Source organism: Tamandua tetradactyla, chromosome 5 (assembly GCF_023851605.1).
Source record: "Tamandua tetradactyla isolate mTamTet1 chromosome 5, mTamTet1.pri, whole genome shotgun sequence".
NCBI lineage: Eukaryota > Metazoa > Chordata > Mammalia > Pilosa > Myrmecophagidae > Tamandua > Tamandua tetradactyla.
In genome coordinates, this window is record NC_135331.1 from 144,209,983 (window position 1) to 144,225,936 (window position 15,954).

At 37.3% G+C, this 15,954-nt stretch overlaps 1 protein-coding gene across 2 annotated transcripts; it reads left to right on the forward strand.

The window, feature by feature from the left end:
• The first annotated feature begins 495 nt into the window (after window positions 1-495).
• On the forward strand, window positions 496-15,954 carry SMIM8 (small integral membrane protein 8). 2 transcript variants are annotated; one of them, XM_077162380.1, is made up of 3 exons: window positions 496-604; window positions 13,828-13,985; window positions 15,628-15,954. In XM_077162380.1, the coding sequence occupies exons 2-3, from the start codon at window positions 13,851-13,853 to the stop codon at window positions 15,784-15,786; spliced, it is 294 nt and encodes a 97-aa protein (XP_077018495.1). In that variant the 5' UTR covers window positions 496-604; window positions 13,828-13,850; the 3' UTR covers window positions 15,787-15,954. The 2 variants fall into 2 exon arrangements, with proteins under 2 accessions (XP_077018495.1, XP_077018494.1); XM_077162379.1 differs by lacking the exon at window positions 496-604 and adding an exon at window positions 614-1,149.

Below are 15,954 nucleotides of genomic sequence, written 5' to 3' on the forward strand. Positions count from 1 at the left end.
ATGCCAAAATCTGGGTACCTGCTGAATTTGTTTTAATATAACTTGTATCCCAACAAACTTAAACATTGGTATGTATGTGCAAATCCACACCCACACCTATGTTTATCTCAACCGTAGCCGCACACATCCTGCATTTCAAGGAGCTAACAGGATGGGAGAGTATTTTAACTGTACACTTAAATAACTGTACCCGCCCCCCCAAATGGGGATGGGGATTCCGATCTAAGTCTTCTTCCCTAAATCGGAATGCCTTCTACTTCCGTAAATAAATTTACATGTGTCTAGATATCTCCTTCCAATGTATACATTGGAATATGTATACATTGGAATAACCTGGAAGGTATTGAAACTAGAAAGCTCAAAACTAAAATTCAAAAAAGGAAGAAACGAATAATGGCCCATGCAAACTCCAGCTTGCAGACCCCCCGGGACGTGAATGGGTGGGAGCCGCAGGGGCCTGCGCGGGACGCAGCCCGGAGCTCCCTGCGCCGCAGCCTCCGGTCTGTAGGGGCCGCTGCGGCTCTGGGCTGGCGGGGCGCGCTGGGCCGCTCTTTCCCGCGGGCGGTGTGACAGAGCTGTGGCGCGCAGGGAGGAGCGGTGGCAGGTGAGCGGCGGAGGGTTTCTGGTGGCCGGGCCGCGGCCTGGCTGGGAGGGGACAGAGTGGCGGTCCCACCGCGAGCCGGCCGTGCTGGCCTCACTCCCAAGTGCCGCAGACTCGGCGATCATCCCGATCTTCACCAGTTCGTGGGCGCCCTGAACCCCGACCCTAATCGTGGAAATCTCTGGCCCCACACAACCCATATCCTGGACCCTCACGTTCCGGGCGCCCCTTACCCCAGAGTTAGATTACCTAGTCCTGAGGGTGACCCCGAGCACCGACGATCTTTGTTGAGGGCAGAAAAAAACCCACCCATTTCCTCTACAATATCTTGGTGCTCCTGCTCACCAGACTCGCGTTTAGGGAAAAGTGGTTTAGTAATTGTTTCCACAATAGATGCCACCTTTCCTGTTATTTTGACAACAGTCATGTTCCCCTCCGCCCTTTCCCACCACTGCAACGCATGAAACTGAATTGAAGGTCGTTACTCCTCCGGAGGTTGGAAGTGAATCTGTGTTTGTGTATGCCCTCCAGAGCCGACCGTAGCGAAGGTACTGCAACCTTGGGGAAAAGCCAAATAATCTTTCCAGCCCTCGGGTTGTCCCAGCAGCCATTGCTGTCCAGCGTTAGATCATTTGGACAAAACTTTCTCCTTTCTTCAAGGCAATAAATTCCAAGAGATGCAAAGATACTTAAAAAATTATACTTTATATTAAAAACAACAAATGCAGTATCCAAGCGATTACAGTATTATATTTCTTACACCTTGTAATATTCTAGAAATGCAAAGGCTTTTATAGATACAGGAGTAAGGTGGTGTGAGATGGTAGAATGGAGTGGCCTGGAAATTGGGAAACCTAGATTATCTCGCTCTCCCACTGGCAAAGACACAACCTAGGTCTAGGTTTCTCTTTGTTTAAAAAAGGGGGTTGGACTAGTTGACTTGCTACTAGTTTATTGTGTGCTATATCCTTTCTAAAATGTTATCTCACATTACCCACACAGTAATTCTATGATAGTATTACTCCATTGACAAATTTGGAAGCTGAGACCCAGAGGTTAAGCAGTTACTAAGATACAGACCTTATTAGTAGCAAAGTTGGAATTTGAAGCTATGCTCAATTCCTTCCAGCCATCAAGTCCTCTAATTCTATCCCAAACTTGTTTATACTAGTTTAAATTACTTTTAAGGTGTTCTGCACTGGACTTCAACTTATTTTCTTAAATATAAAGATAGTGTGGTGAGTATGTGAAACTAAAATAACGAGTGCATGTATACCCTTACTAGAATATTGTGTCTATTGTATAATCCCCTACTTTTAAAGGAAAGCCTTCAATTATTGCTGTTTCCTTCTCACTTAACATTCTATGATTCTGATAAGATGCTCCTTAGTAAAATGTATATATGAAGATTATATTTTTCCTCAGTATAACTATTATGTTCTTTATATCTAAGTCTGATATTCATGAACAACAATATAGTCTTGCCAATTTTATGCCAGTGAATTGTTTAATATCAGTTGACAGATATGTTCTGGATCATCTTTTGAGAAGGCATTTTACTAACAGAGGGAAAAATCATTTAAAATTGACCAGTTCTGACTCCCTGTCCCAGGCTATCTTGTATAGCTTTACAGGTTGTGTGTTATTAATTCCAGAGGAACATATTTTCATGCTTTGAGGTATGACTGACCCTCATGGAGGTGTATAAAGGGGTGGGCCTGCCTTTATCTCTGCTTCTTCTCTTTCATTTTGTGGGTTTCTTTCATAAGAGTGTTGTCAAAAGAAAAAGGTAAAGAATGAGGGAGACATAAGTAAAGGCAGGTTAGTCTATATCTTTTCTAGGTAGGTATGAAATAGCCTTTCTATTTTTAAAATTTAAAAGCAACAGTTTCTTATCATAGCCAGATAAGGGAAAAAGAAGTGGAGTGATAATGCAAAACTGTATAAGAAATAAGAATAAGACAGATTGCATAGCCAGGGGCGGCTGCTGGGGTGCCTGATTTATTGAGTATTTTAAAGTAGATGTGCACACAAATTAATCACCAGATTACTTAGCCAGGAGCTGTGCCATATCAAGTTTCCATCATCTCTAATTGTGTGTGTGTGTGTGTGTGTGTGTGTTGTGAGCCCCCTTTTAGCACAATAAATGAGTTTTCCCCCCAGCCTTAACAATAATCAGATCTTTAAAAAGAGTATAGCTAGAAATTGGTCAATATCACCTGCAGATAAATAAATGCTAACTACTAAGTAGGAGAGAAAGAGAGAAAGGGCACAAGTTTGGAAAAATGTGGAGAGACTTAGGGAGTTCTGAGAGAAGTGTGCTAGATGTTTTTGTCTTAGGTACAGTTCATTTAAATGGTAATTGCTGTGCTTTGAAGTTATATTAGTTCCACAGCTTTTAAAATGTACTTTTATATTCTACACTTGAGCATAGCTAGTCAGCTTTTACTTCTAGATTAAAAGCTTACTTTTAAAGTAGAAATTTGTTTTCCTATGAAGTGCTGATAGTTTCCACATCTGTGAAGAAATTACCAAGGTTTTTGCATTCTACATACTTTATTTTTTCAACCAAATTTATTTGAATTTCTGCCAAAGGCACACACAGCTCGTGAGATGAGAACCTACTAAGTGAAAAACTTTTGTTTTTTGTTTCTTTCAGTTATATATAGCAAACTCTTGACTACTATGATCCTTTTTGGCCTATTTAATATTTTAATAAAAATATTAAAATATTTTTAATTTAAAGTATAGGTCGTCAGGGCAGGCCACGGTGGCTCAGCAGGCAGAGTTCTTGCCTGCCAAGGTGGAGACCTGGATTCGATTCCCGGTGCCTGCCCATGCAAAAAAAAAAAAAGTATGTTAAAGTATAGATGGTCATTAGAAAGTCTTTATTAGTTTGACAGATGGTATAAATAAGTTTATGTGATTTTGGGAGAATTATTGTAATATTGTGCATGACTGCGGCTCATAGGAGGAGAAGAACAATAAAACGGACCTGGCATGTGTTATAACCACTTTTAGAGAAAGCACATGACATATAATGGAAAATGTTCCTTTCATACTTTTTAGAAAGTATCACAAACAGTGGAAATTGTGGTGTATCAAATCTTTAAAAATATACTGTTATTGGTAATCCCTTAATTTGCAAATGCCCTTTCGGTAACCATTTGCAGTGATATCCAGCCCAGGTATTCTTTGTCATTTTGGGTAGAATTTAGCATAAACAGTACCCTACTGAGGTGAATATGGATGTCTGGAGGTTGGAGTATAATAAATACTACCTTGATTGCTTATTTCCTTGATTTATTACAAAGGAAATGTAGGTTCTTCTAAAAAAAAAAAAAGAGATTAAGGAATCTTGAAACTAAAATTAAGTCATTATGAGTTATGTTAGAATACTCTTAATAGGGTGGGCCACGGTGGCTCAGCAGGCAGAGTTCTCTCCTGCCATGCCAGAGACCTGGGTTCGATCCCTAGTGCCTACCCATGCAATAATAATATAATAATATGTATAGTTTTTCAGTTGAATTTCATGATACTCAGCATCACCAATTTTAATTTTAATATAGTGAAATTTGTCTAAACAGCCAGCATATATGTCTTTCTCTTTAAAAGACATAGCTCTATAAAAACTATATAATCTCTATTAAGACATATCTCTATGAAAACTCTATATAATCTCTATAAAGACATTTCTCTATTAAAAAATATTTATTTATTAATTTATTTATTTGGGGGCCTCAGGTGTATTCTGAGTTAATTATCCTCAAGTCCTGCCACATTGTTATCAATACAAGGTGTATGCATGAACTTCTCTGAGGAATTTTCTGTGCTCTACAGTGTTGACTCTACATCTTAACTCATATTATATTGTATCACTTCCCAGTGAACAACTTTTAGCCATTTTCTACAGGATATCTTTGATTTTTTGACATGGAGCTGTTTTCCAATAATAATAATAGAAAAATGCTGTGTGTTATAAATTCTGATTTACCTTTGTATATTTGCTTTTTTTAGGCCTCCCTAATTTTTAGAAAACTTTTTATTTTGAAATATTCTCAAACTTAGAGGACAGTTTTAAAAATAATACAAACCCATACAGAAAACTCTATACCCCAAACCCTCAAGTAACCAAATCTACTGGGATTTTTTTCTTCAAAGGTTTTTTTAATTGAGATATAATCTTCTAAAGTATACAATCAGTAGTTTACAGTAGCATTATAAAACTGTGTATTCATCATTGCAATCAATTTTTGAACATTTTCATTACTCCAAAAACAATGAAAAAGAATACCCAAAACATCCCAAAGCCCCCATGTCCCCTATTGTTTATTTATTTTTTTGTCTTTTTTTTCTTACTCATCTGTCCATACACTGGATAAAGGGAATGTCCATCACAAAGTTTTCACATTTACAAGTTAACACCTTAAAAGCTCTATATAATTCAGTTATCTTCAAGAATCAAGACTATTAGATTACAGGTCATCAGTTTTCAGGTATTTCCCTCTAGCAACTCCAATACACCAAAAACTAAAAAGGTATATTTGTATATTATATAAGAATAACCTCTAGAAAAACCTCTTGCTCTATTTGAATCTCTCAGCCCTGGAACTTCATTTGCTTCATTTATCTCCCCGCTTTTGGTCAAGAAGGCGTTCTTATATTCATGATGCCAGGGCCAGGCTTATCCCTGGGAGTCATGTCCCACTTTACCAGGGAGATTTACACCCCTGGTAGTCATGTCCCACATAGTGTGGAGGGTAGTGAGTTCACCTGTGGAGTTGACTTAGAGAGTGGCCACATCTGAGGAAGAAAAGAGGTTCTCTGGGGGGTGACTCTTAGGCTTAATTATAAGTAGGCTTAGCTTCTTTGCAGGAATAAGTTCAATAAGGGCAAGCCCCAAGATTGAGGGCCTGTCCCATCAATTGGCAGTCCCCAATGCTTGCAAGAATAGCAGGTCTTCCCCAGGGGGGAACATTTAATATTTCCACGTTTTTGCCTTGAGTCCCTCAAGGGAACTTTGCAAATACTCTTTAATCTCTGCCCAGATTACTCTGGGATGCATCGGGGCATCACAGCAACCTGTACAAACCAACAAGATCTCGCTCCCTCTTCAAGGTTCCATGTAATTAGGGTGTTAAGTGAGCTGACCATACAAATTAAATTACGAATTGTGATACCAAAAATACAAGTTTTGCATTAAATGGACATCCCTTCATTTGGTCTCACACAGAAGTTGAAGTTTTAAAATACAGTCAATATCATCCTTTACCTTTCAGGTCTATCCTTTTTTTTAAACGTTTTTTCACATATGCCTTATCATTCTATCAACCTATCTATCCATCCATCCATCTGTTTGCCTATTTGTCAGTCAATTCTCTGAGCCCTTGAGTATAGGTTATATACAAGCTCCACAATCACTTAATACTGCCATGTACATTTCTGAAGACCAAGAATATTCACTTACATAGCTGTCCTAAGTGCAGTTTTCAAGTTCAAGAAATCTGACACTGTTATAAAGCTTATAGTCTATATTCCAGCTTTCTAAAATGTCTCAATAATATCTTTTTGAGCCTTTTCTCCTGCACTGTTAGATCCTGCAATACGGCTCATGCATTGCATTCTATTGTCATTGTCTCCTTAATTGCTCTTTTTTCTTTTTGATAAGAATATATATATACAACATAAACTTTCTTATCTCAGCCACTCCCAAGCATACAACTCAGTGGGATTAATTACATTCACAGTGATGCAGTACCTTTACCACCTTCCATTATTAAAACTTTCCCATTTTCCCAAACAGAAACCCTATACCTAGTATGCATTAACTCCCGTTCTCCTGTTCCCTAGCCTTGGTAACCCGTCTCTGTGAGGTTGCATATTCTCTAATATTTTCTTTGTGGTTAACATTGGACTTAAATTTAACATTCTAAATCTATAACAAAATTGTTGCTTTGATAGCAATTTAGTTTCAGTAATATACATGAGCTATGTTCCTATCCCTCCATCCCCTCACTTTTATGTATAGTTCTGACAGATATTAGATATTTTTACATTATGCATCCAAAACCACTAATTTTTCATTACATATTATGCATATGCCTTTTAGATCCTGTAGGGAGTAAAAAATGGAGTTACAAACCAAAAATATAACAGTACTGGCATTTACATTTACTCATATTCTTTATCCTTACTGGAGATCTTAATTTCTTCATGTGGCTTCAGTCTTTTGTCTATTGTCCTTTCCTTTCAGCCGGCAGAACTCTTTTTAGCATGGTTTGTAGAGCCAGTCTAATGGTGACGAATTCCCTCAGCTTTTGTTTATCTGGGAACGTCTTAATGTCACCCACATTTTTAAAAGCAGTTTTGACAGATATGGAATCCTTGGTTGACAATTTTTTGTATTCAGCACTTTATTTATCCCACTGCGTTTTTGCCTTCATGGTTTCTGAGAAGAAATCAGCATTTAACCTTATTGAGTCTCCCTTGTATGTGATATGTTGCATCTGTCTTGCAGTTTTCAGAATTCTCTGTCTTTGGCATTTGACATTTTTGCTGGAATATGCCATGGAGTGGGTCTGTTTGAGTGTCCTGTTTGGAGTTCATTGAGCATCTTGGATGTGTAAAATCATGTCTTTTGTTGAATTTGAGGGAATTTTTAGCCTTTATTTCTTTGAATATTCTCTCTGCCCCTTTCTCTCTTTCATTTCTTTCTGGGGCTCCCATACTGCATATATTGGCACACTTGATGGTGTTCCATTGGTTTCTTACATTCTGTTTCCTTTTCTTCATTCTTTCTTTTTCTGCTCCTCAGATGGAATGATTTCAATTACCCTATTTTCAAATTCACTGGTTCTTTATTCTGCCAGCTTCAATCTGCTGTTGAATCTTTCTAGGGAATTTTAAATTTTTGTTACTATGGTCTTCAGCTCTGTTTGGTTTCTTTTCATGATTTCCATCTCTCTATTGATATTCTTTTTTGTGTTCTCTGTTGTTTTCTTGAGTCTTTCAGTTCTTTGTCCATATTTTGCTGTAGTTCTTTGGGTGGATTTAGGAGCTTTTTAAAAAAAATATTTATTGAAAAATTTCACACACATACAGTCCATACATGATGTACAATCAGGGCTCACAATATCATCATGGATTTGCGTTTTCATCGCCACAATCATATTTAGAACATTTGCATCACTCCAGAAAAAGAAATAAAAAGAAAAAGGAAAAAGTTCATACATCCCATACCCCTCACTCCTCACTAGTATTTCAGTCTACCCAATTTTTTACCCTTTATCCCACCTAGTATTTATTTATTTATTTATTTTTATCCTTATTTTTTTTACTCATCTGTCCATACCCTGGGTAAAAGGAGCATCAGACACAAGGTTTTCATAATCACACAGTGGGACCATTTATAAAAAGCCTTTGTCTGATCTGTCCCAGGTCTGGTCCTCCTCATTGATGATTTCTAATGCTTTAATCTCCATTGCCTGGGCCATTACTTCTTGCTTCTCTGTGTGTTTTGTAATCTTTTGTTGAAATTTGGACATCTTGATATTTTAATGTGTTATTGCTGGAATTTAGACTCTGAGACATCTGTTCCTTAAGCTTGTATTCAGCTAGTGTTATAACAAAACTTTCCTTGAGTGCCAGGAGCTAACAACAACAACAAAAGGAGTAGAACAGAACACTTTTCCCAGTCTTTGCAGATTAACCTGTAGAAGTACTTTCCTTCAGAACCTGAGGATCTGAACCTCTGGCTGCTACCAGACATAGTTAGAGTAGACATTCATGCTCCAAGTACATGCAAAAGAATAACTCTGCTCCCTCTGGAACCAGGATCAGGGAGCATGGGCCAGATCCTCACTGAGCTGGTAAGGGGATGGGGGATTGGCCAGCCAGGGTACCACATCTTGTTGCTTTTAAGTAGCCTTTTTCTTGATTTCGTGCTCACCCTCTTTCTTCAAGCTTTTGACTGTTTTTTGGAACTTTGAAAAAGATGTTTCTCCAGTTCTTGCTGGTTGTTCAAAGCTGTGGAGGAGGAAAGATTCCTAACACTTTTCATTCTACCATCTTGATTGGAAGAATCCCTTCTTAATATTTTTCATCAAATGCCTTACTTCAATTAATGGAACACTCAGGCTGTGATTCGGTACTAACAACATGGTCAGATATTAAACATTCCATGCTTAACATTTTATCAGTGTGATCTACTTATAGATAAGATCCCTTTCACTCTAATACTGCTTATTTTTAAATATTCTCTTCTACATATTCAAGTTCAAACAAGTACTTAAGCTCTAGCTTAGGTACCTAATGGTCAATATCTGCTACTTAAAGTAATAGGTGTATTTGTACATTGCATCCATCCCACTAACATGGCTTAGGTGGGATGAAATGCCAGCAGTTTTCATTAGAAGGAGAAATGAAAGTGAGGGAAGCAGTAGATTCTGGCTGCAAGAAAAGAGAAATAGCAAATGAATTAGGCATCACTCCTTCTACATTGTCCACATTTTTGAATGATCAAGTCAATTTTGAAGAGAAAGTAAAAAGGAGATCCTGGGACTAAAGCAGAAGTAAATGTCAGGTGCCCTTTTTAGTGATGTTGATACAGCTGTTTTTGCATGGTTTCTAGAAGTTTGCACAAGAAATGGGCATGTAAGTAGACCATTTTTTTGCAGAAAGCATTAGATTTTGCCAACTTTCTTGGGCATGATGATTTTTAAGTAAGTGTATGTTGGCTAACCAGACTTTGGGCACCATATGAAATTGGTTCAGAAGCTGCCTGTAGTTAGGAAAACACTGTTACAAGAGAAAATTAGAGACCTGCATGCAAGAGAAATTTTTTTTAAAGCTAATTGCTAATTAAAACCAGTGATAGTTTTAATGTGTTAAAACAGATATGTTTTATTTGTTATCTCATTGTATACTTCATGCCAAAAGTGGTCTTTGCTAAGGAGGTAAGTAGAATTTGACCATCCTATTCTGCTTTAATGTATCCAGGATGGAAAAGACAAGACCAGTTGTCATTGGCAAGCCAGCTCACCCCTATGCTTCAGAAACTTTGATTTGCTCCCCCATGATTATCAAGCCAATATACATGTATGACAAAAGTTATTTAATTAATGGCTGAGAAATGTTGACAAGAGTGAAAGCAGCAAAACACAATATCCTCTTGCTGACAGTTGTTCTGCCTACAACACACTCCCATGCTTGGATTGTGTGAAGTTTCTCCCATTAAACTGTACAGCCACTGTATAATTCTAACAGTGAAAGAATTATACTTTCTATTGCTACCTGTTTTAGTTTATAAGCTGCTGGATTGCAATATATCAGAAATGGAAAGGCTTTTATAAAGGGAATTTAGTAAGTTACAAGTTTATAGTTCTAAGCCTATGAAAATGTCCAAACTAGAACATAAGAGAAAGATACCTTAATTCAAGAAAGACCAGTGTGACCGCTGGAAGGCACACTGGTCCCTTGCTGGTCCCTTGTTCCTGGGGTCTGTTACTTTCATCTCTGTTCCTGTGGGAGTTCCTTGCTTTGTCTCTCCAGTGCTGGCTTTCAGCTCTTGGCTTCCCTCGGCTCTCTCCGGGTTTTGGCTTGCTTCACATCTCATGGCAACCTCTGCTGGGCTCCAAGCATCTCCAAACATCTGTGTCTCTTTACTCCAAGTGTTGGCATCTGTATCCGCCCTGCTCTCTCCAATGTTTTCTCTTTTAAAGGACTCCAGTAAACTAATCAAGACCCATCCTGAATGGATGGAGTCATATTTCCATCTAATCAAAAGGCCACACCCATAATTGAGCATGCCACCTCTCTGCAGATATAATCTAATCAAAGGTTTCTACCAACAATATTGAATGAGGATTAAAAGAAATGGCTGCCCCTATAAGATTATATCAGGAATAAGACAAGGCTTTTCTTGGGGGTACATAATAGCTTTAAACAGGCATGCTACCAAAGCGAGTTGTTTAAACAACTCTTTCTCAATTTAAATGATGATGTGAAAACTGAGGAAAGCAATATGAAGAAAGCCATCAACAGGATTTCTGAGCCTGGTGGAATTATGTACAGTAGTGAAATGCTGGCAGAAAACAGTCATGGTTCCTGTAGAATCACCCAAGGTCAACCTGGAAGAAGACTACAAATTATTTGCACCAATCTGACAGTCATTTGCTACTGTCATTGGTGTTCAAACCAGTTGGATTTTGTTTTTTACCTTTGTGGCTACAGATAACAATTTAACTATTTCTCAAGAATTAGAAAGCCCTGAAATTGCTACAGGAGTACCATCTTTTGTCAAAATATAATGAGAGGGTGGGCCACCGTGGCTCAGCAGGCAGAGTTCTCACCTTCCATGCCAGAGACCTGGTGTCTGACCATGTTAAAAAAAAAAAAAGTGTATTATAATGAGAAAGTGATAATGACGATGACAGTGCACATAGCATCCATTGGCAAGAAGTGATAGAACAGCCCACAGTGACCATTTCAGAAATCCTTGCAAACATAAAAAGTGCCTGCTGATTCCATTCCATTTGAGCATATGTTCCTGAGGAGATACTCACTGAATTAAGTGGCATAGATGACTATATAGTGGCAACTGCAACACAGAGTATTTTCAGAAGCTGATCTTCCAGTTTTCTCCATATCTGATGAAATACAAAAATATTGCTTTTATAAAGTTTGTAAAATGGATGATCTAATGAATAAAAAATACTTCTATAAGCAAAGGCTTAATGAGGAATTTCTGTCAGAGTGTTTAAATGTGAACGCTTGACTCTTAGTCATAGAATTTATTTATTCTTTTAGTATATATATATATTTTATTTTAACTTTTTTATTGTATACTGTAACATATATACAAGACAAAGAAAGAAAAGAGCAATAGTTTTCAAAGCACTCTTCAACAAGTAGTTACAGGACAGATCCCAGAGTTTGTCATACCATCATCTCAGATTTTTCCTTCTAGCTGCTCCAGAATATCAGGGGCTAGAAGGAATAGACACTTTTTTTATCATCACAATTGACTTATTTTTCTTTTTTGTGAAATATAACATATATACAAGAAAGCAGTAAATTTCAAAGCACAGTGCAGCAATTAGTTGTAGAACAGATTTCAGAGTTTGGTATGGGTTACAATTCCACAATTTTAGGTTTTTCTAGCTGCTCTAAGATACTGGAGACTAAAAGAAATATCAGCTTATGGTTCAGCAATCATATTAGTTTGTTAAATTTTACCTTCAATGTATAACTCCACCATCACCTTTGATCTTTCTTTCCCACTCTTTGGGAGTATTTGGGCTATGGCCTTTCTAACTTTTTCATATTGGAAGGGGTTGTCAATGATAATGGGGTTAGGGGAGATAGAACTAAAACTGATGTCCTGGAAAGGCTGGGCCCTCTAGGTTTCAGGACCCATCTTGCCCAGAGACCCATCTGGAGGTTGTAGGTCTCTGGAAGTTTACCCTAGTACATAGAACCTTTGTAGTATCTTTTATAACCCTAGGTGTTCTTCAGGATTGGCTGGAATGGTTTCGGTTGGGGTTCAGCAAATTATGATAGGAGGCAATGTTTAACTGAAGTTTGAGTAAGAGCAACCTCCAGAGTAGCCCCTCAACTCCATCTGAACTCTCTCAGCCACCAACACCTTATCAGTTATACTTCTTTCCCCCATTTTGGTCAGGACGAAACTTTTGATCCCACTGTGCCAGGGCCAGACCTATCCCTGGGAGTCATCTCCCACCCCTCCAAGGAGATTCCCACCCCCTGGATGTCATATCCCACACAGGGAGGAGAGCAATGATTTCACTTACAGAGTTGGGCTTAGAGAAAGAGTAAGGCCACATCTGAGCAACGAAACAGGTCCTCCAGAAGCAACTCTTACAAGTAGGCCTAAGCCTCTCTGCCACATACGTAGGCTTCACAAGAGTAAGCCTCAAGATCAAGGGCTTGACCTATTGATTTGAGTGTCCCTATTGTTTGATACATTATCAGGAGTTTCCCCACATAACATTTATTTTACAGTAGAGTTGTTGCATTTCCCCAAAGAATTTTATTATATTGCCATTAATTTCAACCTTTCTTTGGGAGGTTTGTTTCTCCATCTTTACCTCCCTCACCTTGGCATTAGGTGACAGGAATGATAAGAATAAGTGTTTGCCTAAAAGTACCTAGAAGGGAAAAATGTTCTCAAAATGTTTACGCTCCAGATCGGAGAGCCAGAACATAACAGACACACTTGAATTTAGTAGCAAAAATAGTTTTAGCTTATACATTAAATAGATATCATCTTTTTAGTTAATGCGTAAAAGAGAGGCTGGAGGGAACTGCCTGAAAATGTAGAGCTGTGTTCCAGTAGCCGTGTTTCTTGAAGATGATCATATAATGTAGAGCTTTCACAGTGTGACTGTGTGATTGTGAAAACCTTGTATCTGATGCTTCTATCTACCTTATCAACAGACGAGTAAAACATATGGCATAAAAATAAATAATGGGGGAACAAATGTTAAAATAAATTTAGTAGATTGAAATGCTAGTGATCAATGAAAGGGAGGGGTAAGGGATATGGTATGTATGAATTTTTGTTCTGTTTTCTTTTTATTTTTCTGAATTGATGCAAATGTTCTAAGAAATGATCATAATGATGAATATACAACTATGTGATAGAAAAGAATGTTCCTATTGAATGTTGATTGGTTTTATTAACAAAAGTTTTAAATAAACAACAGATAGTCAGTGGTAAAGGAAAAACAATAGTTCTAGCATAGCTAAGAGAAAAGAAGATTTTCAAATTAATGAGAAAGGAGAGCTTGTCCCTTCCAGAGAGTCACTGGCAGGCAGTGGGTGGTCCAATGGAGGAAGGTAGAAAGTGATGAGGGGGCAGTGGGCCAGGGCCAGTGACGCTGTAGGAGATGGATGATATTGAGCCAGGGAATGGTGGTCCTTCCCTCAGGTTGGTGACTGAGGTCTGCTGAAGGAATGGAAGGAAATAAGGAAGGGTGTGTATAACCATTTTCATAATAGCCCTTTTGCATAACAGGATATGGTATGACCTGTGCCATCTACAAAATATGTGTTATACAAAATAATAAAATCAGTGACAATCAGTTTTGGTATATATCTGCACTGTAATTCACAAAAAGAACAAATAAAAGAGTTTGAGTTTTTAAAGGGGTTTGTCAAAGAAGCACCATTATGAAAGGGGAAAATGTCTTTTATTTTATTTTTAGGTAGTAAATCATCATCAATCAAGATGTCTTCAGCACCTGAGCCCACAACCTTTAAAAATGAACCACCCAAAGAAAAAGATTTTCGAAACCCAGGGCTCAGGGGAGTTCGCACAACAACTTTATTTCGAGCTGTGAATCCAGAGCTTTTCATTAAACCTGTAAGAAATATATCCAGAATAAGACTTTATGTTTAATCTAACAAGGCTATTAAATAGAAAGTTTTTATTTTCCTGTAATATTTGCTCTTATCATGGAAATTTAACTAATTAGATCTTCCTGAATAATAGCATAAAGTAAATGCTATTTCACTAAATACACATGTAAAGCTAATATTTTGAGAGTATTTGAGAATTAAAATGGAAAATAGTTGTACTTTAATGGGTCAACTCCTCCAGCTATTTAATGCCATTTAATAGTTGCATTAATTTGAAGGAAATTATTAATGTTTGATCAGGTACCTTTTAACATAAGACCTTCCATCAAAACAATGAAAACAAAATGAAAATCTGAGCATTCTTACAGACTGCAATTCTAGCCTTTATTAATATTTTTACCCTAGAGATATGGCAAACATTTTGTGAAATGTTCCAAAACACATTTATATGTATTAAGTAGATAGCATTTATATTCCTTTGCAAATGAGTGACTGTGTTTGATTTGATGAACTTTATTTTTAAATAGGTATAAATTTAATTTGAAATAAATATAAATGAAATCAACTTACAAAATATAGAAATGTGAGTCGAACTATGATTAGAATTCGTTAATGGCATATTTGCCAGTGTAAAATCATTAAATCAAGGTAAAATGTCTAAAAAAGTTTGAACTAACATAATCTTTTAATTGCTAAAAGCATTTCAAGAATTTCAAATTTAAACTACTCTGAGCTAGTATCCTTTCTTAGATGTCAAGTGAATGGAAAATGTTTGACCCTTATCTTTTGGTAAGATTAAAGTCTGAAATAGTAATACACCTGGTCTGGTAGCACAAGTGGAAATACTAATTGAATACAGGAAAACTCATACTCTGTTATGCATTCATACTGCCCTAATAAAAGCCAGCTTGCTGAGTATGAACATGTAAGAAAGAGGGTCTAAGTTACAGTTTCAGGGTCACAAAGTATAATAGACAACACAAAACAGTTCTCTGGAGTTGTGAACATCCTTGCTGTATTTAAAAGCCCTTTTTTTTTTTTTTTAAATTTCAAAATTACATCTTTTTGCCTCTTATGGTCTTAGATTTTCCAGCAGTAAATCACAATATTAGGATATCATAATATCTGTTGCAATCACTGTATAGTTCCTGCGGTAACAGCGCACAGTTTCTTGTTGAGTGTTGTTATCCATGACTTGGGAGAGAAGGACGGCATATTCCCCACCTCCTAAATACAATTAACTAATTTTAGGATTGCAAATGGGGAAACTGGACCAAGAGAGGTTAAACAATTTCTCCACATTACACAGCTAACACTAAAAATCTGAACACCAGAGATATCCACACTTTTCTAACACCTCTACCAACCATCACCTTCCAGAGGGTGGAGGTCTGAGATGTCCAGGCTGTAGATGAGAGGCAGACTGGGAAGGAAGCAGCAAAAATATTCTGGAATCTCTAAATAATCAGGAACTGAGTTGATTGAATAAAGAATTGGGTAAGTGATTATAATTGAAAATAATGCTAAAGGAACGCTAGTATTCAGTTAATAAAGACTGGACATGTCAAAAGAAAGTGCAACAGATATTTGGGTCTCCTCAAATTATTAGTCTTAATGAGGCTTTATAATTCTTTTTTCTTTGACAGAACAAACCTATTATGGCTTTCGGATTGATAACCCTTTCGCTTTGTGTGGCTTATATTGGTTATCTACATGCAACACAAGAGAATAAAAAGGGCCTCTATGAAGCTGTTGATAGTGAGGGACACAGTTACATGAGGAGGAAAACATCTAAGTGGGATTAATAGTGCTGGATATTGCAGATGGAGCTTTATTAAGGGCTCTAAAATCTTCAAATGAAAGACTTTATGTGTGCATATATCATGTTTCTTGTTCTAGAATAGATTAATGAAGAAAGAAGATAGCAGTTCCAACCAGAACACTGTATTAAATTTTGTTCTTTCAAAGCTGCA

Excerpts from the sequence above, each read along its gene's own strand:
- SMIM8 (XM_077162379.1), top strand. The coding sequence starts at position 1,122 with ATGCCCTCCAGAGCCGACCGTAGCGAAG. Across the intron at positions 1,150-13,827 it reads CAGAGCCGACCGTAGCGAAG|GTAGTAAATCATCATCAATC; the intron begins GTACTGCAACCT and ends TTTTATTTTTAG. Across the intron at positions 13,986-15,627 it reads CAGAGCTTTTCATTAAACCT|AACAAACCTATTATGGCTTT; the intron begins GTAAGAAATATA and ends TTTCTTTGACAG.